This window comes from Oncorhynchus keta, chromosome 26, assembly GCF_023373465.1.
Source record: "Oncorhynchus keta strain PuntledgeMale-10-30-2019 chromosome 26, Oket_V2, whole genome shotgun sequence".
NCBI lineage: Eukaryota > Metazoa > Chordata > Actinopteri > Salmoniformes > Salmonidae > Oncorhynchus > Oncorhynchus keta.
In genome coordinates this window covers 42,090,449-42,118,064 of record NC_068446.1, presented here as the reverse complement: position 1 = coordinate 42,118,064, position 27,616 = coordinate 42,090,449, and the positions used below count along the sequence as shown (strand labels likewise).

General features: G+C 46.1%; 1 protein-coding gene across 2 annotated transcripts; it reads right to left on the bottom strand.

The window, feature by feature from the left end:
- Positions 1–92: 92 nt before the first annotated feature.
- Positions 93–27,616, bottom strand: LOC127912123 (filaggrin-like). Of its 2 annotated transcripts, none has more exons than XM_052480923.1 (8): positions 27,387–27,616; positions 26,858–27,003; positions 26,088–26,224; positions 24,828–25,914; positions 24,262–24,432; positions 18,345–18,446; positions 773–912; positions 93–564 (listed from the first exon to the last, which is right to left on the bottom strand). In XM_052480923.1, exons 2-7 carry the CDS (start codon positions 26,996–26,998, stop codon positions 778–780), a joined length of 1,773 nt encoding a protein of 590 aa, XP_052336883.1. In that variant the 5' UTR covers positions 26,999–27,003; positions 27,387–27,616; the 3' UTR covers positions 93–564; positions 773–777. The 2 variants fall into 2 exon arrangements, with proteins under 2 accessions (XP_052336883.1, XP_052336885.1); XM_052480925.1 differs by having other exon boundaries at positions 93–498.

Sequence of the window (27,616 nt, the reverse complement as noted above, 5' to 3'; positions counted from 1 at the left end):
ACAGTATTGTGAATGCAAGTGACAAACGTCAAGGCAGTGGGGTGAAAATAAATGTTTACTCGCAAATCAATAATCCATCATATCTCTGGAGTAAAACCCTATGGCTGTGTTCATAAAAGGACTGCCACACACTTTTATTTTGTGTTTCAAAATGTTCTGCTACAGTGTGCCCTAATGAACATGACCCATTAAAAGGTAACTATATTGCTGCACATTTATCAGCGGTATAATGGGCTCTATTTAATCTGTATCACTGAAGCATTATTTCACTGTATTTTCCTATTAAGCCGACAATCTGCAGCGTTTACTGTGAATGTGGGAACATTGCCCTCAATTTGAGCATTTCTGTGATTACGGAATAAATAGAGCCCTCCGTTGTGTCATGAGATCCCCCAGGGCCCTCTCCCTGTGGTTCTCGTGGACCAGTAGAACCTCTTGTATATCAGTCATGAGATCCCCCAGGGCCCTCTCCCTGTGGTTCTCGTGGACCAGTAGAACCTCTTGTATATCAGTCATGAGATCCCCCAGGGCCCTCTCCCTGTGGTTCTCGTGGACCAGTAGAACCTCTTTGTATATCAGCCATGAGATCCCCCAGGGCCCTCTCCCTGTGGTTCTCATGGACCAGTAGAACCTCTTATATAATAGCCATTAGTTGTGCTGTGTCATTAGGGCCTACTCCCTTTGGTTCTCATGGACAAGTAGAACCTCTTTGTAGAACAGCCATGAGATCCTCCAGGGCCCTCTCCCTGTGGTTCTCGTGGACCAGTAGAACAGCCATTAGTTGTGCTGTGTCATTAGATCCTCCAGGGCCCTCTCCCTGTGGTTCTCGTGGACCAGTAGAACCTCTTTGATGGCACTCTGCTGGAAGCCCATCTCATTGAACTGAGCCAGGAGCTGCAGGAATTCACCAGCCTGGAATAACAATTCATTATGGAGTGGTATTAAACAAAATGTCATTAACGTTTGCAAGATTTAGCATTTATGGGCTGGTTTCCCCTAGTCTTGCAATAAAGATCCTCAATGGAAGAACGATTATTTAACCTTTAACGAGGCAAGTCACTTATTAAGAACAAATTCTTATTCACAATGACAGGCCTACCAAAAGGCCTCCTTTGGGGACGGGGGCTGGGATTAAAAATAAATCAAACACACATCACAACAAGAGAGACAACACATTACATGGTACAGTCAACAGCACAAAGGGCAAGAAGGTAGAGGATACAATACTTCACGCAAAGCAGCCACAACTGTCAGTAAGAGTGTCCATGATTGAGTCTTTGAATGAAGAGATGGAGATAAAACTGTCCAGTTTGAGTGTTTGGAGGAGCGAGCCAGGGACGTGTGTGCTTTGGGGACCTTTAACAGAATGTGACTGGCAGAACGGGTGTTGTATGTGGAGGATGAGATCTGCAGTAGATATCTCAGATAGGGGAGAGTGAGGCCTAAGGGCTTTTTTTATAGATAAGCATCAACCAGTGGGTCTTGCGACGGGTTTACAGAGGAGTCTAGAGTGCAGTGATGTGTCCTATAAGGAGCATTGGTGGCAAATCTGATGGCCGAAACCTGCCGATCTATAAATTATGTCTCCATAATCTAGCATGGGTAGGATGGTCATCTGAATCAGGGTTAGTTTGGCAGCTGGGGTGAAAGAGGAGCGATTACAATAGAGCAGGTATTCTCAAACTGGGGTTTCACAATGTCGTCGGGGGTACACCAAATAAAAATGTGATTCACATTTATTTTTAACTGTAAAAATAATATATATATTTATTTTTTTACATTTTCGTGAGTTTTTTTTCTCCCTCGCCTGAGTAGCCTCGTTTCACTGCCCAAAATAAAATTAAAACCAACTAGTGTTGTCAAATAATTAACATCCAATCACATTAACCGTTAATCTCTCGCGGGAATTTCACTAATGGTCCGTGTGTAGCCAAACATAGCTACTGCTCGTTCCGTGTACTCGAAAATGTATGAAAAGGTAAGGCCCGCGTCCATAGAGACACATAACAGCTCTACTGGTAGCACTGCTACTAGTACTACACCTGCACCTGTCAACGACACAAGTTGTTATGCTTCCACGAGAACATCCAATGCTAGCATCAGTAATTCTACATTTGTTGTTAGCCCAGCTAGCATGGACACTGACAGTTGTGAATCTGATGCAGTCCAAGAGCTATACTGCCCCTTTACCCAGGAAAGCACCGAACAACAGACAGGGATGTTGGACCATCGTCGAAGAGGCGCAAATATGATGATAACTACATTTATTTGGGGTTCACTTATATTGGGAACAGTGTCTTTCCTCAGCCACAGTGTGTTATATGTGCAAAAGTACTATCTCCACAACTCAATGAAACCAGACATTTAGAAAGAGTTGTTTGAGTGAGAATTAATACGAGTTCCGAGTAGTAAGACCTGTATAAAAGCAACAGATGCCATTAATAAGAAGGAGCTAGAAGCGTTTTATATGGTGAGCTACCGAGTGGCTAGGACAGGCAAGCCCCATACTACTGTGGAAGACTTCATTCTTCCTGCTACCGCAGATATGGCTGGAACGATGCTGGGGGAAAAGGCCCCAAAAACCTATACAGACAATGTCTTCATCAAACAACACTGTTTCACGACGCATCAGTGACATGGCAGGAGATGTTGTACAGCATTTAACACAAAATCCAGGGAGGGGCCAACCGAGTATAAGACTCTTATCATCTGCATATAAATGGACGAGAGAGCTTCCTACTGCCTGAGCTATGTTTTTGATGTAAATTGAGAAGAGCGTGGGGCCTAGGATCGATTCTTGGGGTACTCCCTTGGTGACAGGCAGTGGCTGAGACAGCAGATTTTCTGACTTTATACACTGCACACTTTGAGAGAGGTAGTTAGCAAACCAGCCAAAGACCCCTCAGAGACACTATTAAAAGCTTTGGCCAAGTCAATAAAAATATCAGCACAACATCGATTAGAATCATGGTGACATCATTGAGGACCTTTAAGGTTGCAGTGACACATCCATAACCTGAGCAGAAACCAGATTGCATACCAGAGAGAATACTATAGACATCAAGAAAGCCAGTCAGTTGATTATTGACAAGTTTTTCCAACACTTTTGATAAACAGGGCAAAATAGAAATAGGCCTATTAGGATCAGCTTGATCTCCCCCTTTGAATAAAGGATGAATTGTGGCTGCCTTCCAAGCAACGGGAACCTCCCCAGAGAGGAGAGACAGGTTAAAAGGTCGGAGATAGACTTGGCAACGATAGGGGCAGCAACCTTAAAGAAGATGTTTTTTGGGGTCAAGTTTGAGGAGCTCCTTTAGCCCCTCGGACTCAGTGACTGCCTGCAGGGAGAAACTTTGTAGCGGGGCAGGGGAAAAAGAGGGAGGAGCATCGGGGATAGTCACATTAGAAGGGATGTGGAGATGAGGAAATCTTGGATGGGCAAGGCGGCATGGCCGAGTCAAATGTGAATCCTGACTTAATGAAGTGGTGATTAAAGGGCTCAGCCATGTGCTTCTTGTCAATAACAACCACATCATCAACATTAAGGGACATGGGCAGCTGTGAGGAGGAGGGTTTATTCTCCAGGTCTTTAACCATTTTCCAGAACTTCTTGGGGTTGGACCCACAGAGAAAGAACTGCTCCTTAAAGTAACTAACTTTGGCCTTCCGGATAGCCTGAGTGCCCTTATTTCTCATTATTTCTCATACTCATTCTGAGTATGTGTGTGCCGAGCCTTTCGCCAAATGTAATTCTTGAGGTGGAGTAACTCTGCAAGATCACGGTCAAACCAGGGGCTGAACTTGCTTTTACCTCTCATTTTCTTCATGGGGGCGTTTTTGGTATCAATACCACTGTAAATATAAAAAAATAAGGTCCAAGGGTCTTCGACAGAGGGGATCAAGCTGATTCTATACCATTTTTACAGAGGCCAGTTCATGAACGAAGGCTTGCTCATTAAAGCTGTTTAGCAAGTGTCTATGACAAATCAGGACAGGTCTTTTCACTGAGCAGCCGTTAGAGAACACAGGCTGTAAAACAGTGATCACTAAGGTCATTACAGAAAACACCAGACTGATACCTATCAGGATTATTTGTGAAGATAACATCGAGGAGAGTAGCCTTTTCTATTGAAAGTGCTTTTTGTCCAAGACCAAGTTTAGGCTTCTAGATTGAATCGGATCAAGCGATAGCAGACACCTGCATAATGGATGTTGTGATGTAGGATGTGGAACTATCAAATCGGTGAGCAGCTGCTATTATGTCATTGTCACGAAGCCACACCCACCCGCCCGCCCCCGTGTAGGCTATATAAATATTCTCAAATTGAAAAATCATGAAATTAAATTATGAGGATTTATATCATCCTAATCGAGTCATCGATCACATCTCACATTCCAGTGTTCAAACGTGTAAACAAGGCTGCATATGGGATTTCTGTTAATGCGACTCATGGCAGCCAATGTCTGTCTGCTTTCCGTATGGATTTGACAATTGCGATCCCGCCGAAACATTCGCTATGCTTTTTCCTCTTAACTATTTAATTAAACTCTGTATTTAACAAGTTGACCACGGTAGTTTTGTCCTCACACGCCACTTAGTTTTTTTAAATTATTAAACTGTTTCACCCCGAACACATTATCTAGACATTTTCAGGACCCAGTGTGGTTTTCCTGGAATTTGAGCTGCTTAGAAAACGAGGTCGCTGGTGAAAATGTATTGGTCGATGGTTGCGGGTTTTGGGGTTATTTCTAAATTGCACCGCGGCCGCCATGTCATTTCTCTTTAAAAATATATATAATTCACTGTCACCTGCTGCTGACTGTCAGGCAGTGAGGCAGGCTGTTGCAGAGTGCGTGAGTGTTGGGGAGATAGAGGGGTGAATGTGTGTGTGTGTGTGTGTGTGTGTGTGTGTTGAGAGAGCATTCTAATGTTGACTTTGCTTAAAGAAAACGGTATCAAGCGAAGTGTTTTATTTATGCTCCGTTCTTGGGTTTTGGGTGCTTTCCGAGTGGAATTTTTAAAATTGAAGTTATGGAACTCCCACGCGTGGTTCTTTTTATGGGGAAAAGTGCTGAACGAAACTGACATTAAATAATAATGTGGAGAATGACACATTTGCTTGCCTCCGTTGGCCATCAAGTAGCTTATTCATTTATATGCCATTGTAGGCTACCATTTGATACAATACACATTGAAATGAAGATATCACTGGAGTCATTGCAAATCCATTTGTGTAGCCTACCTTGAGTTGGCAAAACACTTGAATAAATAGCCTATAACTTCAGTTTGTTATTGTAGCCTTGTGTTATTATGCAATAATTAATGGCATGTTTAGTTAATTACATGGGAAGTTATCAAAGCTTGATCACATTTGCCGATCAGTTGTTAGAACGCGTTAGATCGGAAGGTAACAGTAGTCAGATTAGGCTACAGGTAAAAAACGAATTATTTTTTAAACACTGGCTGTTGTTGACAAGCATATTCAGTTCATATACATATAGTTAATATTTTATTCAGTGATTGAAATTATGACCCCATCAGTAGCCTATTCCAGCAGGCTATTGGGAAATGCAAGCACTTCAATCGCCTAGCCTAGCGATTCATGTTGAATAAATTATTATGTTCATTTGAACGAAGCAAGCTGCTAAATCTTTTCAGTCCACATCTAGCCTAAATCTTGTCTAGGCCACTGCAGGCTATCTGAAATGAGATGTAGAGGCCTATCGGGGGCTACAGGTTCCCTGCCTTTATCTAAGCAAACCATGGCAAAATTGAAATAAAATCATAAACCCAGATTTGTTTTATCTGTAACCTATTGAAATAAGAAGTCCATCTTGCAAATGGGCCATTTATAACGGTTTGCAATCTTACCATCTGGAACATAATAACAGCACAATTGCCAGAAAATAGCAAATATTTCAGAGATTTTGAATTTCTCTGTCCAACTTTTATCACTCAAACTCTGTTGGATATATATATATATATATATATATATATATATATATATATATATATATATATATATATATATATATAGTTATGCACATGCGCTAAGGGGATTTATTTACAATTATAAACCTGGTTCAAGCCCTGAATGCTGATTGGTTGAATGCTGTGGTATATGAGACCATATACCAGGGGTATGACAAAAAAATGACTTCTTATTGTTCTAATTACATTGGTAACCAGTTTATAATAGCGATAAGGCACCCCGGGGGGTTGTAGTATATGGCCAATATACCACGGCTCACGGCTGTATCCAGGCACTCCGTGTTGTGTCATGCATAAGAACAGCCCTTAGCAAAGTGCCTGGATCAATCAATCAAATGTATTTACAAAGCCTGTGGTATATTGGCCATATACCTGTGCCTTATTGTTTAATCATAGCAGTCAAGTGAGTTAAATCGCCCTCCATTGATGGAAAATGATCTGGCGAGTTTAATAAGGGCAAATTGATCTGGCGAGTTTAATAAAGGGCAGTTTAATAAGGGCACATGATCTCGAGTTTAATAAGGGCACATGATCTGGCAAGTTTAATAAGGGCAAATTGATCTGAGTTTAATAAGGGCAAATTGATCTGGCGAGTTTAATAAGGGCAAATTGATCTGGTGAAATTGATCTGGCGCACATGAGTTTAATAAGGGCAATGATCTGCAAGTTTAATAAGGGCACATGATCTGGCGAGTTTAATAAGGGCAAATTGATCTGGCGAGTTTAATAAGGGCAAATTGATCTGGCGAGTTTAATAAGGGCAAATTGATGTGGCGAGTTTAATAAGGGCAAATTGATCTGGCGAGTTTAATAAGGGCAATTGATCTGGCGAGTTTAATAAGGGCAAATTGATCTGGCGAGTTTAATAAGGGCAAGTGATCTGTCGAGTTTAATAAGGGCAAATTGATCTGGCGAGTTTAATAAGGGCAAGTGATCTGTCGAGTTTAATAAGGGCAAAATGATCTGGTGAGTTTAATAAGGGCAAAGAGTTTAATAAGGGCAAATGAAAGTTTAATAAGGGAGTTTAATAAGGGAAAATTGATCTGGTGAGTTTAATAAGGGCAAATTGATCTGGCGAGTTTAATAAGGGCACATGATCTGAGTTTCTAAGGGCACATGATCTGGCGAGTTTAATAAGGGCAAATTGATCTGGCGAGTTTAATAAGGGCAAATTGATCTGGCGAGTTTAATAAGGAAAATGAAGTTTAATAAGGGCAAATGATCTGGCGAGTTTAATAAGGGCAAATTGATCTGGCGAGTTTAAAAGGGCAAAGGGTTTAAAAGGGCACATGATCTGGCGAGTTTATAAGGGCAAATTGATCTGGCGAGTTTAATAAGGGCACATGATCTGGCGAGTTTAATAAGGGCAAATTGATCTGGCGAGTTTAATAAGGGCACATGATCAAGTTTAATAAGGGCACATGATCTGGCAAGTTTAATAAGGGCAAAATGATCTGGCAGTTTAATAAGGGCAAGTGATCTGTCGAGTTTAATAAGGGCAAATTGATCTGGCGAGTTTAATAAGGGCACATGATCTGGCGAGTTTAATAAGGGCAAATTGATCTGGCGAGTTTAATAAGGGCAAATTGATCTGGCGAGTTTAATAAGGGCAAATGATCTGGCGAGTTTAATAAGGGCAAATTGATCTGGCGAGTTTAATAAGGGCACATGATCTGGCGAGTTTAATAAGGGCAAATTGATCTGGCGAGTTTAATAAGGGCAAATTGATCTGGCGAGTTTAATAAGGGCAAATGATCTGGCGAGTTTAATAAGGGCACATGATCTGGCGAGTTTAATAAGGGCAAATTGATCTGGCGAGTTTAATAAGGGCAAATTGATCTGGCGAGTTTAATAAGGGCAATTGATCTGGCGAGTTTAATAAGGGCAAATTGATCTGGCGAGTTTAATAAGGGCAAATTGATCTGGCGAGTTTAATAAGGGCAAATGATCTGGCGAGTTTAATAAGGGCAAATTGATCTGGCGAGTTTAATAAGGGCAAATTGATCTGGCGAGTTTAATAAGGGCAAATTGATCTGGCGAGTTTAATAAGGGCAAATTGATCTGGCGAGTTTAATAAGGGCAAATTGATCTGGCGAGTTTAATAAGGGCAAATTGATCTGGCGAGTTTAATAAGGGCAAATTGATCTGGCGAGTTTAATAAGGGCAAATTATCTTTTCTCATGTCATAACTCGCAATAATTATTATTTTGAGGATAACCTCATTTTGCTTCTAACGCCGTTACGAGTTACTACGATATTCCTTCTATAATTGGCTCAATAATGTTATGGAAAAAAGCTTTGTCGTCTAAATTTGGCAACTCTCTTGCTGTGAAAAAAAAAAATTGGGCTACTTTTCAAGCCTTTTGGGCGGGGTTTGTGCGGTCATTAGGTCAGAAATTTTAGCTAGACCTGGCAACCCTGGCAGGACCTCCTCCGCCCTACACCTCCCCCCAAATAAGAAAAAGCTAAGTCACATTATACCTTCTCCCTAGCTCTCTGAGGTCTCTACTCCACCAGCTACGGGGTCTGAGCCTCCGAAGCCTCCCACCACTAGCTCTGACTAATTGAAAACACTAGTCATTGACAACTCCATTGCCCGCAATATGAGAATACAAAAATATCATACATTGTTAACCAGGGGGCAAGGCTACCAACGTAAAGGCTAATCTGAAGATGGTGTTGGCTGAGACTAAAACTGGCTGTGTTGATGGTACAGGGATATTGTTATCCACGTCAACACCAACAATGTTTGGATGAAACAGTCAGAGGTCACCAAGCGCAACAAGAAAGATGTGTTGGCATCAAGTAATTGTCTCTGGCCCCCTCCCGTTTAGGGGGAGTGATGAGCTCTACAGCATTCTCACAACTCAATCGCTGGTTGAAAACTGTTTTCTGACCCTCCCAAAAGATAGAATGTGTAGATTACTGGCCCTCTTTCTGGGATTCCCCCACAAACAGGACCAAGTCTGGCCTGCTCAGGACTGACGGACTCCATCCAAGCTCAAGGGCCCTTCTCATCTTATTTATCAACATAAACAGGACTCTAACTCCTATAGTTCCACAATGAGATAGGGTGCAGTCCAGGCAGCAGGCTGTTAGCCAGCCTGCCAGCTTAGTGGAGTCTACCACTAGCACAGTCAGTGTAGTCAGCTCAGCTATCACCATTGAGACCGTGTCTGTGCTTCGATCTAGGCTGGTCAAAACTTAACAACCTTAGAAATATCACTGGAATAAAGACCTCCTCCATTTCCTGTCATTATTGAAAGAGATTGTGATAATATCTCACATTTCAAAATAGGACAAATTAATGTTAGATCCCTGACTTCTACTTAACGTTAGATCACTCACTGCCAAGGTAGTTATAGTCAGTCATAATCACTGACCATAACCTTGATGTGATTGGCCTGACTGAAACATGGCTTAAGCCTGATGAATTTACTGTGTTTAATGAGGCCTCTCCTCCTGGTTACACTAGTGATCATATCCCCTATGCATCCCGCAGTCGGAGGTGTAGCTAATATTTCTGAAAGAAAATTTCAATTGACAAAAAAAAAAAGACTTTAATCTTTTAAGCTTCTAGTCATGAAATCTATTTAGCATATTTAATCACTTTGAATTCCGATTGGATCTTGTAGTAAATATTAGATAATATTAACCTTTTTGGTGACTTCAATTTTCACATGGAAAATTCCACAGACCCACTCCAAAAGGCTTTCGGCGTCACCACTGACTCAGTGGGTTTCGTCCAACATGTCTCCGTAGCTACGCATTAACACAGTCATAACACTGGATCTAGTTTTGAGATATTGTCCATATAAATGTTTTTCCTCATAATCCTGGACCGCCATCTTCTTATGTTTGCAATCGCAACAAATAATCTGCTCAGACCCCAACCAAGGATTATCAAAAGCTGAGCTATAAATTCTCAGACAACACTAAGATTCCCGAGATGACGTTCCAGACTTCCACCACCTACCCAAGGACTTCGGAGTACAAAAATCTGTTAATCCCCTAACAGAGTATCTGAATCCAACCTTGCATAATACCCTAGATGCGGTCGCACTTCTAAAAACAAAAAACATTTGTCAAAAGAAATTACCTCCCTCCTATACAGAAAATACCCGAGCACTGAAGCAAGCTTCCAAAAAATTGGACTGGAAATTGCGCTCCACCAAAATGGAAGTCTTCTGACTAGCTTGGAAAGACAGTTCCGTGCAATATCGAAGAGCCCTCACTGCTGCTCGATCAGCCTACTTTTCCAACCTGATGGAGGGTAAAAACAATCCAACATGTATTTTTTGATACTGTCTCAAAGCTAACTAAAAAGCAGCATTCCCCAAGAGAGAATAGCTTTCAATTCAGCAGTGATATATTCATGAACTTCTTCGACAGAAAGATCATGATCATTAGAATGCAAATTATGGACTCCTCTTTGAATTTAAATATTTCTCAAAAACTCAGTTGTCCTGAGTCTGCAATGGAGACACTCACGTTTTTTAATCCTGTATCTCTCGACACATTCACGAAAATAACCATGGCCTTTAAACCTTCCAGCTGCCTACTGAACCCTATTCCAACTAAACTACTGAAAGAGCTGCTTCCTGTGCTTGGCCCTCATATGTTGAACATAATAAATGGCTCCCCGTCCTCTGGATGTGTACCAAACTCACTAAAAGTGGAAGTAATAAAAGCCTCTCCTGAAAAAGCCAAACCTTGACCCAGATCTTTTTTCAAACTATTGGCCTATATCAAATCTCCCATTCCTCTCAAAATGTTTTGAAAAAGCTGTTGCACAGCAACTCACTGCCTTCCTGAAGCCAACCAATGTATACGAAACGCTCCAGTCTGGTTTTAGACCCCATCATAGTACTGAGAAGGCACTCGTGAAGGTGGTAAATTACCTTTTAATGGCATCAGACCGAGGCTCTGCATCTGTCCTCATGCTCCTAGACCTTAGTGCTGCTTTTGATACCATCAATCACCACATTCTTTTGGAGAGATTAGAAACCTTAATTGCTCTACACGGACAAGCTCTTGCCTGGTTTAGATGTTATCTGTCAGAAAGTTATCAGTTTGTCTCTGTGGATGGTTTGTCTTCTGACAAAGTTCCGTTTTAGGAGCACTATTGTCTTCACTATACATGGTGATGTCATTCGGAAACACAATGTCAACTTTCGCAGCTATTCGGACGACACACAGCTGTGCATTTCGATGAAACATGGTGAAGCCCCAAAATTGCCTGCCCTGGAAGCCTGTGTTTCAGACATAAGGAAGTGGATGGTGGCAAATGTTTTACTTTTAAACTCGGACAAAACAGAGATGTTAGTTCTAGGTTCCAAGAAACAAAGAGATCTGCTGTTTGATCTGACAATTAATCTTGATGGTTATGCAGTCGTTTCAAATAAAACTTTGAAGGACCTCAGCGTTACTCTGGACCCTGATCTATATTTTAACGAACATATCAATAATATTTCAAGGGCAGTTTTTTTCCATCTTCGTAACATTGCAAAAACCTGAAATGTTTTGATGCAGAAAAGCTAATCAATGCTATTATCACTTTTAGATTAGACTACTACAATGCTATACTCTCTGGGTTACCTGGATAAAGCCCTAAATAAACTTCAGTTAGTGCTAAGTACGGCGGCTAGAATCTTGACAAGAACCAAAATTTGAGATTTGACTCACTACACTGGCTACCAACATGTTTTAAGCAGACCACCATTGTCCCTTTGCCCAAGAACACTAAGGTAACCTGCCTAAATGACTACCAACCCGTATCACTCACATCTGTAGCGCTGAAGTGCTTAGAAAGGCTGGTCATGGCTAACATCAACACCATTATCCCAGAAACCCTAGACCCACTCCAATTTGCATACCGCCCCAACAGATCCACAGATGATGCAATCTATATTGCATTCCACACTGCCCTTTCACACCTGGACAAAAGGAACACCTATGTGAGAATGCTATTCATTGACTACAGCTCAGCGTTCAACACCATAGTACCCTCAAACCTCATCACTAACCTAAGGATCCTGGGATGAAACACCTCCCTCTGCAACCGGATCCTGGACTTCCTGACGGGCCGCCCCCAGGTGGTAAGGGTAGGTAACAACACATCTGCAACGCTGATCCTCAACATGGAGGCCCCTCAGGGGTGCATGCTCAGTCCCCTCCTGTACTCCCTGTTCACGCATGAATGCATGGCCAGGTATGGCTAGACTCCAACACCATCATTAAGTTTGATGACACCAACAACGACGAGACAGCATTAAATGAGGAGGTCAGAGACCTGGCCATGTGGTGCCAGGACAACAACCTCTCCCTCAACGTGATCAAGACTAAGGAGATGATTGTGGACTACAGGAAAAGGAGGACAGAGCACATCCCCATTTTTATCGACAGGGCTGTAGTGGAGCAGGTTGAGAGCTTCAAGTTCCTTGGTGTCCACATCACCAACAAACTATCATGGTCCAAACACACAAAGACAGCCATGAAGAGGGCACAACAAAACCTATTCCTCCTCAGGAGACTGAAACGATTTGGCATGGGTCCTCAGATCCTCAAAAGGTTCTACAACTGCACCAAGGCACTACAGAGGGTAGTGCGAACGGCCCAGTACATCACTGGGGCCAAGCTTCCTGCTATCCCGGACCTCTATACTAGGCGGTGTCAGAGGAAGGCCCTAAAAATTGTCAAAGACTCCAGCCACTCTAGTCATAGACTGTTCTCTCTGCTACAGCACAGCAAGCTGTACCAGAGTGCCAAGTCTAGGTCCAAGAGGCTTCTAAACAGCTTCTACCCACAAGCCATAAGACTCCTGTACATCTAATGTGCATCTAATGTGCATTGCCCCCCCACCCCCTTTACGCGGCTGCTACTCTCTGTTATTATCTATGCAAAAGTGACTTTAATATCTCTACCTACATGTACATTGGTGCAAAAAAGTATTTATTCAGCCACCAATTGTGCAAGTTCTCCCACTTAAAAAGATGATAGAGGCCTGTAATTTTCATCATAGGTACACTTCAACTATGACAGACAAAATGAGAAAAAAAATCCAGAAAATCACATTGTAGGATTTTTAATGAATTTATTTGCAAATTATGGTGGAAAATAAGTATTTGGTCACCTACAAACAAGCAAGATTTCTGGCTCTCACAGACCTGTAACTTCTTCTTTAAGAGGCTCCTCTTAAAGAACGAACAATGCCTTTTCCAGCATGATGGAGCACCTTGCCATAAGGCAAAAGTGATAACTAAGTGGCTCGGGGAACAAAACATCGATATTTTGTGTCCATGGCCAGGAAACTCCCCAGACCTTAATCCCATTGAGAACTTGTGGTCAATCTTCAGGAGGCGGGTGGACAAACAGAAACGCACAAACTCTGAAAAACTCCAAGCATTATGCAGGAATGGGCTGCCATCAGTATGGCCCAGAAGTTAATTGACAGCATGCCAGGGCAGATTGCAGAGGTCTTGAAAACACTGCAAATATTGACTCTTTGCATCAACTTCATGTAATTGTCAATAAAAGCCTTTGACACTTATGAAACGCTTGTAATTATACTTCAGTTTCCATAGTAACATCTGCCAAAAATATCTAAAGACACTGAAGCAGCAAACTTTGTGAAAATTAATATTTGTGTCATTCTCAAAACTTTTGGCCACGACTGTATAAAGCCTCGCTATTGTTATTGTACTATTGCTGTTTAATTATTTGTTACTTTTATTTCAAATTTTGTACTTAACACTTATTTTTCTTAAAACTTCTTTAAGCATTGTTGGTTAAGGGCTTGTAAAATAAGCATTTCACGGTATTCAGAGCATGTGACAAAATACAATTTTGTAAAGGCTGTCATTGAAAATAAGAATTTATTCTTAACTGACCTGTCTAGTCAAATAAAGGTAAAAAAATAATAAAAAAATAATAAATAGAGCCCTTCGTCTGTGTCAGGGAAACCTGGCCCATTACTTTCACAGCAAAAAATTGCAGTTGCTTTGATATTATGGAGTGATATTAGCAGCAACAGAAATGGAATTCAAATTCAATCATTTAGAATATATAGAATATGTTTTGACAAGCTCACCTTGTTCTACGTATTGACAAGCTCACCTTGTTCTACGTATTGACAAGCTCACCTTGTTCTACATATTGACAAGCTCACCTAGCTCTACGTATTGACAAGCTCACCTTGTTCTACATATTGACAAGCTCACCTAGCTCTACGTATTGACAAGCTCACCTTGCTCTACGTATTGACAAGCTCACCTTGTTCTACGTATTGACAAGCTCACCTTGCTCTACGTATTGACAAGCTCACCTTGCTCTACGTATTGACAAGCTCACCTTGTTCTACGTATTGACAAGCTCACCTTGTTCTACGTATTGACAAGCTCACCTAGCTCTACGTATTGACAAGCTCACCTTGTTCTACGTATTGACAAGCTCACCTTGCTCTACGTATTGACAAGCTCACCTTGTTCTACATATTGACAAGCTCACCTTGCTCTACGTATTGACAAGCTCACCTTGCTCGTATTGACAAGCTCACCTTGCTCTACGTATTGACAAGCTCACCTTGCTCTACGTATTGACAAGCTCACCTTGCTCTACGTATTGACAAGCTCACCTTGCTCTACGTATTGACAAGCTCACCTTGCTCTACGTATTGACAAGCTCACCTTGCTCTACGTATTGACAAGCTCACCTTGCTCTACGTATTGACAAGCTCACCTTGTTCTACGTATTGACAAGCTCACCTTGTTCTACGTATTGACAAGCTCACCTTGTTCTACGTATTGACAAGCTCACCTTGCTCTACGTATTGACAAGCTCACCTTGCTCTACGTATTGACAAGCTCACCTTGCTCTACGTATTGACAAGCTCACCTTGTTCTACGTATTGACAAGCTCACCTTGTTCTACGTATTGACAAGCTCACCTTGTTCTACGTATTGACAAGCTCACCTTGTTCTACGTATTGACAAGCTCACCTTGCTCTACGTATTGACAAGCTCACCTTGTTCTACGTATTGACAAGCTCACCTTGCTCTACGTATTGACAAGCTCACCTTGCTCTGACGTCATTGACAAGCTCACCTTGCTCTACGTATTGACAAGCTCACCTTGCTCTACGTATTGACAAGCTCACCTTGCTCTACGTATTGACAAGCTCACCTTGCTCTACGTATTGACAAGCTCACTTGCTCTACGTATTGACAAGCTCACCTTGCTCTACGTATTGACAAGCTCACCTTGTTCTACGTATTGACAAGCTCACCTTGTTCTACGTATTGACAAGCTCACCTTGTTCTACGTATTGACAAGCTCACCTTGTTCTACGTATTGACAAGCTCACCTTGTTCTACGTATTGACAAGCTCACCTTGTTCTACGTATTGACAAGCTCACCTTGTTCTACGTATTGACAAGCTCACCTTGTTCTACGTATTGACAAGCTCACCTTGTTCTACGTATTGACAAGCTCACCTTGTTCTCACGTTCTACGTATTGACAAGCTCACCTTGTTCTACGTATTGACAAGCTCACCTTGTTCTACGTATTGACAAGCTCACCTTGTTCTACGTATTGACAAGCTCACCTTGTTCTACGTATTGACAAGCTCACCTTGTTCTACGTATTGACAAGCTCACCTTGCTCTACGTATTGACAAGCTCACCTTGCTCTACGTATTGACAAGCTCACCTTGCTCTACGTATTGACAAGCTCACCTTGCTCTACGTATTGACAAGCTCACCTTGCTCTACGTATTGACAAGCTCACCTTGCTCTACGTATTGACAAGCTCACCTTGCTCTACGTATTGACAAGCTCACCTTGCTCTACGTATTGACAAGCTCACCTTGCTCTACGTATTGACAAGCTCACCTTGCTCTACGTATTGACAAGCTCACCTTGCTCTACGTATTGACAAGCTCACCTTGCTCTACGTATTGACAAGCTCACCTTGCTCTACGTATTGACAAGCTCACCTTGCTCTACGTATTGACAAGCTCACCTTGCTCTCTACGTATTGACAAGCTCACCTTGCTCTACGTATTGACAAGCTCACCTTGCTCTACGTATTGACAAGCTCACCTTGCTCTACGTATTGACAAGCTCACCTTGCTCTACGTATTGACAAGCTCACCTTGTTCTACGTATTGACAAGCTCACCTTGCTCTACGTATTGACAAGCTCACCTTGCTCTACGTATTGACAAGCTCACCTTGTTCTACGTATTGACAAGCTCACCTTGCTCTACGTATTGACAAGCTCACCTTGTTCTACGTATTGACAAGCTCACCTTGCTCTACGTATTGACAAGCTCACCTTGCTCTACGTATTGACAAGCTCACCTTGCTCTACGTATTGACAAGCTCACCTTGCTCTACGTATTGACAAGCTCACCTTGCTCTACGTATTGACAAGCTCACCTTGCTCTACGTATTGACAAGCTCACCTTGCTCTACGTATTGACAAGCTCACCTTGCTCTACGTATTGACAAGCTCACCTTGCTCTACGTATTGACAAGCTCACCTTGCTCTACGTATTGACAAGCTCACCTTGCTCTACGTATTGACAAGCTCACCTTGCTCTACGTATTGACAAGCTCACCTTGCTCTACGTATTGACAAGCTCACCTTGCTCTACGTATTGACAAGCTCACCTTGCTCTACGTATTGACAAGCTCACCTTGTTCTACGTATTGACAAGCTCACCTTGCTCTACGTATTGACAAGCTCACCTTGCTCTACGTATTGACAAGCTCACCTTGCTCTACGTATTGACAAGCTCACCTTGTTCTACGTATTGACAAGCTCACCTTGTTCTACGTATTGACAAGCTCACCTTGTTCTACGTATTGACAAGCTCACCTTGCTCTACGTATTGACAAGCTCACCTTGTTCTACGTATTGACAAGCTCACCTTGTTCTACGTATTGACAAGCTCACCTTGCTCTACGTATTGACAAGCTCACCTTGTTCTACGTATTGACAAGCTCACCTTGTTCTACGTATTGACAAGCTCACCTTGCTCTACGTATTGACAAGCTCACCTTGCTCTACGTATTGACAAGCTCACCTTGTTCTACGTATTGACAAGCTCACCTTGCTCTACGTATTGACAAGCTCACCTTGCTCTACGTATTGACAAGCTCACCTTGCTCTACGTATTGACAAGCTCACCTTGTTCTACGTATTGACAAGCTCACCTTGCTCTACGTATTGACAAGCTCACCTTGCTCTACGTATTGACAAGCTCACCTTGCTCTACGTATTGACAAGCTCACCTTGCTCTACGTATTGACAAGCTCACCTTGCTCTACGTATTGACAAGCTCACCTTGTTCTACGTATTGACAAGCTCACCTTGCTCTACGTATTGACAAGCTCACCTTGCTCTACGTGACAAGCTCACCTTGCTCTACGTAGTGACAAGCTCACCTTGCTCTACGTATTGACAAGCTCACCTTGCTCTACGTATTGACAAGCTCACCTTGCTCTACGTATTGACAAGCTCACCTTGCTCTACGTATTGACAAGCTCACCTTGCTCTACGTATTGACAAGCTCACCTTGTTCTACGTATTGACAAGCTCACCTTGCTCTACGTATTGACAAGCTCACCTTGTTCTACGTATTGACAAGCTCACCTTGTTCTACGTATTGACAAGCTCACCTTGTTCTACGTATTGACAAGCTCACCTTGTTCTACGTATTGACAAGCTCACCTTGCTCTACGTATTGACAAGCTCACCTTGCTCTACGTATTGACAAGCTCACCTTGTTCTACGTATTGACAAGCTCACCTTGCTCTACGTATTGACAAGCTCACCTTGTTCTCTACGTATTGACAAGCTCACCTTGCTCGTATTGACAACGTATTGACAAGCTCACCTTGCTCTACGTATTGACAAGCTCACCTTGCTCTACGTATTGACATTGACAAGCTCACCTTGCTCTACGTATTGACAAGCTCACCTTGCTCTACGTATTGACAAGCTCACCTTGCTCTACGTATTGACAAGCTCACCTTGCTCTACGTATTGACAAGCTCACCTTGCTCTACGTATTGACAAGCTCACCTTGTTCTACGTATTGACAAGCTCACCTTGCTCTACGTCACCTTGACAAGCTCACCTTGCTCTACGTATTGACAAGCTCACCTTGTTCTACGTATTGACAAGCTCACCTTTTCTCTACGTATTGACAAGCTCACCTTGCTCTACGTATTGACAAGCTCACCTTGCTCTACGTATTGACAAGCTCACCTTGCTCTACGTATTGACAAGCTCACCTTGCTCTACGTATTGACAAGCTCACCTTGCTCTACGTATTGACAAGCTCACCTTGCTCTCACAGTTCTGGAACATCTCCATGGCCTCCTCCACCTGAGCCTCTTCGTAGCCCAGCGCACACAGACGGTCACTGGCAACCAGGTAACTCAGGATCTGTGAAGGAAAACAGGACCTCAGAGATGAATATGACACAAGTGGTGAACAAGTACAATATAAAAACATGGTCTTGCTCTAAATCTAGTTTGGAACATCTCCATGGCCTCCTCCACCTAGCCTCTTAGGTAGCCCAGCGCACACAGCACGGTCACTGGCAACCAGGCAACTCAGGATAGAAGGAAAGGCAGGTGGACCTCAGAGATGCAATATGAGGTAGGTGGTGAACAAGTACAATATAAAAACATGGTCTTGTTAAATCTATTTAGATCTCTGTGTTAAATGCAATATGTAGGTAGGTAGGTAGGCAGGTGGCACCGCAATAGGGCAATATGTAGGTAGGTAGGTAGGCAGGTGGCACCGCAATAGAGCAATATGTAGGTAGGTAGGTAGGCAGGTGGCACCGCAATAGGGCAATATGTAGGTAGGTAGGTAGGCAGGTGGCACCGCAATAGAGCAATATGTAGGTAGGTAGGTAGGCAGGTGGCAATAGGGCAATAGGTAGGTAGGTAGGCAGGTGGCACCGCAATACGGCAATATGTAGGTAGGTAGGTAGGCAGGTGGCACCGCAATAGGGCAATATGTAGGTAGGTAGGTAGGCAGGTGGCACCGCAATAGACGGCAATATGTAGGTAGGTAGGTAGGCAGGTGGCACCGCAATAGGGCAATAGGTAGGTAGGTAGGTAGGCAGGTGGCACCGCAATACGGCAATATGTAGGTAGGTAGGTAGGCAGGTGGCACCGCAATAGGGCAATATGTAGGTAGGTAGGTAGGCAGGTGGCACCGCAATACGGCAATATGTAGGTAGGTAGGTAGGCAGGTGGCACCGCAATAGGGCAATATGTAGGTAGGTAGGTAGGCAGGTGGCACCGCAATACGGCAATATGTAGGTAGGTAGGTAGGCAGGTGGCACCGCAATAGGGCAATAGGTAGGTAGGTAGGTAGGCAGGTGGCACCGCAATACGGCAATATGTAGGTAGGTAGGTAGGCAGGTGGCACCGCAATAGGGCAATATGTAGGTAGGTAGGTAGGCAGGTGGCACCGCAATACGGCAATATGTAGGTAGGTAGGTAGGCAGGTGGCACCGCAATAGGGCAATAGGTAGGTAGGTAGGTAGGCAGGTGGCACCGCAATACGGCAATATGTAGGTAGGTAGGTAGGCAGGTGGCACCGCAATAGGGCAATAGGTAGGTAGGTAGGTAGGCAGGTGGCACCGCAATACGGCAATATGTAGGTAGGTAGGTAGGCAGGTGGCACCGCAATACGGCAATATGTAGGTAGGTAGGTAGGCAGGTGGCACCGCAATAGGGCAATATGTAGGTAGGCAGGTGGCACCGCAATACGGCAATATGTAGGTAGGTAGGTAGGCAGGTGGCACCGCAATAGGGCAATAGGTAGGTAGGTAGGTAGGCAGGTGGCACCGCAATACGGCAATATGTAGGTAGGTAGGTAGGCAGGTGGCACCGCAATAGGGCAATAGGTAGGTAGGTAGGTAGGCAGGTGGCACCGCAATACGGCAATATGTAGGTAGGTAGGTAGGCAGGTGGCACCGCAATACGGCAATATGTAGGTAGGTAGGTAGGCAGGTGGCACCGCAATAGGGCAATAGGCAAGGTAGGTAGGTAGGTAGGCAGGTGGGTAGGAGCAACAGGAGGCAAGGTAGGCAGGTGGCACCGCAATAGGCAATAGGTAGGTAGGTAGGTAGGCAGGTGGCACCGCAATAGAGCAATAGGTAGGTAGGTAGGTAGGCAGGTGGCACCGCAATAGGCAATATGTAGGTAGGCAGGTGGCAGGTAGGCAATAGGTAGGTAGGTAGGCAGGTGGCACCGCAATTCGGCAATATGTAGGTAGGTAGGTAGGCAGGTGGCACCGCAATAGGGCAATATGTAGGTAGGTAGGTAGGCAGGTGGCACCGCAATAGAGCAATAGGTAGGTAGGTAGGTAGGTAGGCAGGTGGCACCGCAATACGGCAATATGTAGGTAGGTAGGTAGGCAGGTGGCACCGCAATAGGGCAATATGTAGGTAGGTAGGTAGGCAGGTGGCACCGCAATAGGGCAATATGTAGGTAGGTAGGTAGGCAGGTGGCACCGCAATAGGGCATTAGGTAGGTAGGCAGGTGGCACCGCAATAGGGCAATAGGTAGGCAGGTGGCACCGCAATAGGGCAATAGGTTGGCAGGTGGCACCGCAATAGGGCAATAGGTAGGCAGGTGGCACTGCAATAGGGCAATAGGTAGGCAGGTGGCACCGCAATACGGCAATAGGTAGGTAGGCAGGTGGCACCGCAATACGGCAATAGGTAGGCAGGTGGCACCGCAATACGGCAAAAGGTAGGTAGGTAGGTAGGTAGGTGGCACCGCAATACGGCAATAGGTAGGTAGGCAGGTGGCACCGCAATAGGGCATTAGGTAGGTAGGTAGGTGGCACCGCAATAGGGCATTAGGTAGGTAGGTAGGTGGCACCGCAATAGGGCATTAGGTAGGTAGGTAGGTAGGTGGCACCGCAATAGGGCATTAGGTGGGTAGGTAGGTGGCACCGCAATAGGGCATTAGGTTGGTAGGTAGGTGGCACCGCAATAGGGCATTACGTAGGTAGGTAGGTGGCACCGCAATAGGGCATTAGGTAGGTAGGTAGGTGGCACCGCAATAGGGCATTAGGTAGGTAGGTAGGTGGCACCGCAATAGGGCAATAGGTAGGTAGGTAGGTGGCACCGCAATAGGACGTGGGTAGGTAGGTAGGTAGGTAGGTAGGTAGGTAGGTAGGTGGCACCGCAATAGGTAATAGGTAGGTAGGTAGGTGGCACCGCAATGGTAATAGGTAGGTAGGTAGGTGGCACCGCATGATAGGGTAATAGGTAGGTAGGTAGGTGGCACCGCAATAGGGCAATAGGTAGGTAGGTAGGTGGCACCGCAATAGGGCATTAGGTAGGTAGGTAGGTGGCACCGCAATAGGGCAATAGGTGGGTGGTGGGTAGGTAGGTGGCATAGGGCAAGGTAGGGGTAGGTAGGGTAGGTAGGTGGCACCGCATAGGGGTAGGTAGGTAGGCAGGTGGTGCAGGTGGGTAGGTAGGTAGGTGGGGGGTGGGCAGGCAGGTAGGTAGGTAGGTGGGTGGGTGAATGGGTAGGTGGCAGGTGGCACCGCAGTAGGTAGGTAGGTAGGTAGGTAGGTGGGTGGGTGAATGGGTAGGCAGGGTGGGCAATGGGCAATAGGTAGGTAGGTAGGTGGCACCGCAACAGGGCAATAGGTAGGTAGGTGGGTAGGTGGGTGGGTGGGCAGGTGGCACTGCAACAGGGCATGTACAGGTAGGTGGGTAGGTGGGTGGGGCAGGTAGGTGGCAGGTGGCACTGCAATAGGTAGGCAGGCAGGTAGGTAGGGTAGGTAGGTGGCACCGCAGGTAGGGTGTAGGATAGGTAGGCAGGTAGGTGGCACCGCAATAGGGGTAGGTAGGTAGGTAGGCAGGGTGGCAGGTGATAGGGGCATTAGGTAGGGTAGGTAGGTGGTAGGCAGGTGGCACCGATAGGGGCAATAGGTGGGTAGGTAGGTGGGTAGGTGGGTGGGTGGGGGCAGGTAGGCAGGTGGGTGGGCAGGTGGGTAGGTAGGGCAATGGGTAGGTAGGTAGGTAGGTGGGTAGGTAGTAGGTAGGTATGGGTAGGTGGGTAGGCAGGCAGGCACCGCATGATGGCAGGTAGGTGGGGAATGGGTGGGTGGGTGGCACAGGTAGGTAGGCAGGTAGGTGAATGGGGGGGGGGTGGGCAATAGGTAGGCATGGGTGGGTGGGGTAGGTAGGCAGGCAGGTGGCAGGTAGGTAGGCAGGGAATGGGCAGGTGGGTGGCACCAGGCAGTGGGGCAGGCAGGCAGGTAGGTAGGCAGGTAGGCAGGTGGGTGGGTAGGTAGGTGGCACCGGGTATAGGGGCAACAGGTAGGTAGGTGGGTGGGTAGGTGGGTGGGGGTAGGTAGGTGGTATAAAGGGGTAGGTAGGTAGGTAGGTGGATGGGTAGGTAGGTGGGTGGGTGGGTAGGTGTGGGTAGGTGGGTGGGTGGGTGGGTGGTGGGTAGGGGCAGGTAGGTAGGTATGTGGGTAGGTGGTAGGTAGGCAACCGCAATAGGGTAGGTAGGTAGGTAGGTGGGTGGGTAGGTGGGCAGGTAGGTGGGTGGGTGGGTAGGTGGGTAGGCAGGTAGGTGGGTGGGTGGGTGGGTGGGTGGGTGGGTAGGTAGGTGGGTAGGTAGGTGGATGGGTAGGTAGGTAGGTGGGTGGGTAAGTGTGTAGGTAGGTGGGTAGGCGGGTAGGTAGGTGGATGGGGTAGGTGGCACCGCAGTAGGGCAATAGGTAGGTTGGTAGGTAGGTAGGACCGGTAGGGCAATGGGTAGGTAGGTGGGACCGGTGGGCAATAGGCGGGTAGGTAGGTGGGTGGGTGGGTGGGACCGCAATAGGGCAATAGGTAGGTAGGTAGGTAGGTGGGTAGGGTAGGTAGGTAGGTAGGTAGGTAGGGGGTAGGTAGGTGGGACCGCAAGGCAGGTGGGCAGGTAGGTAGGTGGGACCGCCAATAGGCAGGTGGGTGGGTGGGTAGGTGGTGGGTAGGTAGGTAGGTGGGTAGGGGTGGGTGTAGGTAGGTAGGTAGGTAGGTGGGACCGCAATGGGCAATAGGTAGGTGGGTGGGCAGGTAGGTGGGCAGGTGGGCAGGCAGGCAGGGAGGTGGGTATGCAATGGCCAGGTAGGTGGGCAGGTGGTGGGTAGGTAGGTAGGTAGGTAGGTGGGTAGGTGGGCAGGTGGGTGAATGGGTAGGTAGGTGGCACCGCAGTAGGGCAATAGGTAGGTAGGTGGGTAGGTGGGTGGGTGGGTAGGTGGCACCGCAATAGGGCAACAGGTAGGTATGTGGGTAGGTGGGTGGGTAGGTAGGTAGGTAGGTAGGTAGGTAGGTAGGTAGGTAGGTAGGTAGGTAGGTAGGTGGATGGGTAGGTAGGTGGGTGGGTGGGTAGGTGTGTAGGTAGGTGGGTGGGTAGGTGGCACCGCAATAGGGCAATAGGTAGGTATGTGGGTAGGTAGGTAGGTAGGTAGGTAGGTAGGTAGGTAGGTAGGTATGTGGGTAGGTAGGTGGGTGGGTGGGTAGGTAGGTAGGTGGGTAGGTAGGTGGGTGGGTGGGTGGGTGGGTGGGTGGGTAGGTAGGTGGGTAGGTAGGTGGATGGGTAGGTAGGTAGGTGGGTGGGTAGGTGTGTAGGTAGGTGGGTAGGCGGGTAGGTAGGTGGATGGGTAGGTGGCACCGCAATAGGGCAATAGGTAGGTTGGTAGGTAGGTAGGACCGCAATAGGGCAATAGGTAGGTAGGTAGGACCGCAATAGGGCAATAGGTAGGTAGGTAGGTAGGTAGGTAGGTAGGTGGGTAGGTGGGTAGGCAGGTAGGTAGGTGGGTGGGTGGGACCGCAATAGGGCAATGGGTAGGTGGGTGGGTGGGTAGGTGGGTGGGTAGGTGGGTGGGTGGGACCGCAATAGGTGGGTAGGTAGGTGCAGTGGGACCGCAATGGGGCAATAGGTGGGCAGGCAGGTGGGTGGGTGGGTGGGTGGGCAGGTGGGTGGGACCGCAATGGGGCAACAGGCAGGCAGGCAGGCAGGTAGGTAGGTAGGTAGGTAGGTAGGTAGGTAGGTAGGTAGGTAGGTAGGTAGGTAGGACCGCAATAGGGCAATAGGTAGGTGGCACCGCCAAGATTTTTCCTGTCAGCCCTGGAATTCAACCATCTGATTACTCTCTGACCTCAAGACTGCCCCCCTCCCCAAGACCACTGGGGTTGTCGTCATGTCACAGGATGGGTAAGTAAAACTACCTGTTGTGGGTTGCGGTGGCCAGTCTTCTGCAAAGCCAGGATGGCAGTGTGTAGAGGGTAGCCCTGCTCAGTGATGGCCTCCAGTAGCTCTCTCTCTTCCTGACTTAGGGCCGTCAGCAACTCTGCAGATGAGTCACAGCCAATGCCGTGTGAGCTACGCGGACGCAGAGTCTAAAAGGAAGAATAGTGACAGTCTAGAGTAAGGTTAAGTAGCCTGGGTTGGGTTTTAGTTTACTTCCTGAATTGACCAACAAAACAAAACACTCACACTTGTCTTTCCATAATAGCACTGACTGATGTTAACTATTTTATTGAGGGGGAAAGTACTTACTATAAGTGTGATGTGTTACATGTATGTTGATAACCAACTAAGTTGATCTGGATAAGAACGTCTGCTAAAATGTCAAATGTAGCCCAAGGTGTAATTGAAATGGAATTGATCCTATCCCCTAATACAACCGTATAAGGTGTCTGTGTCTGTCCAGTCTATCACAGAGCAGAGGGATGTCATGTTTTGACATAACAACAACACTAGCCACACAGACCTGGGAATAGGCTATACTTACAGTCTGCCTGTTGTTCTTGATTTCAGGGCCAGCTGAAGAGGGTCGTTGTGGGGTCACAGAGTTTTTTCTTCCCGTTGACCACAAAGAACCCTGCCTCTTTCTGCTATAGTGCTTCTGATCGCCATGGCACTGGGGACTGCTAGCCTGACCATGGCACTGGGGACTGCTGGCCTGACCATGGCACTGGGGACTGCTGGCCTGACCATGGCACTGGGGACTGCTGGCCTGACCATGGCACTGAGGGCTACCGGCCCGCACAAAAGACTCTTCCAGGCCAGAGGACGATGACACCTGCTGCTGGCTTCTGAAATCCTTCCTGCAGGGCCTCTGATCGCTATGGCACTGGGGACTGCTAGCCTGACCATGGCACTGGGGACTGCTAGCCTGACCATGGCACTGGGGACTGCTAGCCTGACCATGGCACTGGGGACTGCTAGCCTGACCATGGCACTGGGGACTGCTGGCCTGACCATGGCAAAGTGGGCTGATGGTACGCCCCTGCTCCTGTTTGAGCCCGGTGAATGACCCTTGCCTCCTGCTGTCCAGGACGGAGGAAGAGTTGGCCCTCCTGTTGCGACCTTGGTAGCCTCGACCTCCAGTGGAAGGCTGGTTAGAGTGGTGATGAGCCAAGGAAGAGCCTGAAGATCCAAGATGGTGGTCTTTGACTCTGGATAATGGGTGTTTTGGTGCAGAGCTTTGCGACCGAGGCCGTTCGCCACCAGTGGAAGGCTGGTTAGAGTGGTGATGAGCCAAGGAAGAGCCTGAAGATCCAAGATGGTGGTCTTTGACTCTGGATAATGGGTGTTTTGGTGCAGAGCTTTGCGACCGAGGCCGTTCGCCAACGTGATAGGCTCCACGTTGTGTCTTTGAGTCTGAGGCGTTATCTTCAGTGGAGGAGCCCTCGTCGTCTTCTGAGTAGCCAGCTTCGTCTTCCGAGTCGGAGACCATTAACTTGATTTTTCGGTGGCTATGCTGGCAGCGGTGGTGGGGGTGGGGTTGAGGGTGGTGGTTAAGGTGACGTGTGTCCACAGAGCTTAGGCTGTGGCTCCTTGGTCGGAGGGCAGAGCCCCGCAGATCACTGTTCCACCTTAAATAAAATCAAACTTTATTTACAGTGCATTTAAAACTACAACACACTTTACAGTAAAACGATAGAAATTAAGACAGCACAAACAAATCTGGGACCCAGGCTAAATTCGTGTGATTAAACATTTAATTATTTTAGAGAATAAAAGAGATAAAAGAAGAACACAAAAACACCTGCTGGCCGAGCGACTCTCCTGGGGACTGGAGAACATGAGCCAGTACGGAGGACAGGATGGGGGCGGGGCATCCCAGGGTCTGTAGCATCCTCCATGGAGCGCAGACATCACCCAGTTCTCTAAGGTGAACTCATACTGAAGAAGAACACTTTTTTTTTTATCCATTGTTCTCAGTTTAAGTGTCTTGCTCAAAAGGTACAATGGCAGGATAAAAAAAAATAAAAAATAGGCTACCTAGAATCCCACCAAATATGTTTTTGTTGGACTCGGCAATCGAACCCTGCACTTCAGTTGCTGGCCCAACTATAATATTTTTTATTGATTTATTTTTATTGATTTAACTAGGCAACTCAGGTAAGAACAAATTCTTATTTACAATTACAGCCTACCCCGGCAAAACCCGAACCCGAACGACACTGGGCAAATTGTGTGCCACCCTATGGGACTCCCAATTTCGGCCGGTTGTGATACAGCCTGAAATCGAACCAGGGTCCGTGGTCCTTCTGTGGCTCAGTTGGTAGAGCATGGCGCTTGTAACGCCAGGGTAGTGGGTTCAATTCCCGGGACCACCCATATGTAGAATGTATGCACACATGACTGTAAGTCGCTTTGGATAAAAGCGTCAGCTAAATGGCATATATTATTATTATTATTAATCACGCCTTAGACCGCTGCGCCATTGGGGAGACCCAAGCCCCAATATCTAGGGTACCTGCCAGCATTATCACAAAACAATATCACATAGCCTGCCATAGCCATGTAACTAACCTCAGTGTCTTGTAGTATTTGGAGGTGGTCTGGTATGGTGAACTCTGGGGCCGTAACCAGCTCTATCTCTCCTCCCAGGGGCCCCAGCTCCTGTAGTGGCCCCAGAGGGCTCTTAAAGGGAACCTCCTCTAGACTGGTCATCCTGTCTGTATACCCAGAACAAGAAAACCCACACACCCATACATTTACACAGAAAACTCAGGAAACAACATGAAGGCACACGCGCACGTACATTTAAATAAACAACACACACACACATTTAAATATACAACACACAAACACACATTTAAATAAAACAACACACAGTCACAGGCACGTACGCACACAAAGATGCGCGCGCACACACACACAGCATCGGGCAAAGCTAGAGTAGTACTCAATTCCTTGGTGAAATTAATTGAAAAAGCTAATTCTGTCAGGTGAATGTTATGATGCCAGTGAAGGCAGCAATCAATAGCAATTGATGGCAGTTATCTTAAATTATTGATCACACATTTTTTTGCATTTTTCACAGGCAGTACTCACTCACCTCCCCTTTTGAATAGTGTTGTCTCGCCAGTCCACCGTGTGTGTGTGTAAAGTGTTGACAGGACAGGTGTACGCTGAATGACTTATATCTGGATAAATAGCCTAAGTATCAACACACGAGCTAATTCTCTTGATCACTTATAAGCCCCTGTCCTGTCTGACATCATCAGATGTTGTTGACACCCTCATTACTGAGAGCTACCCTTGGATGGAGTGGAAACCATGAAGGGA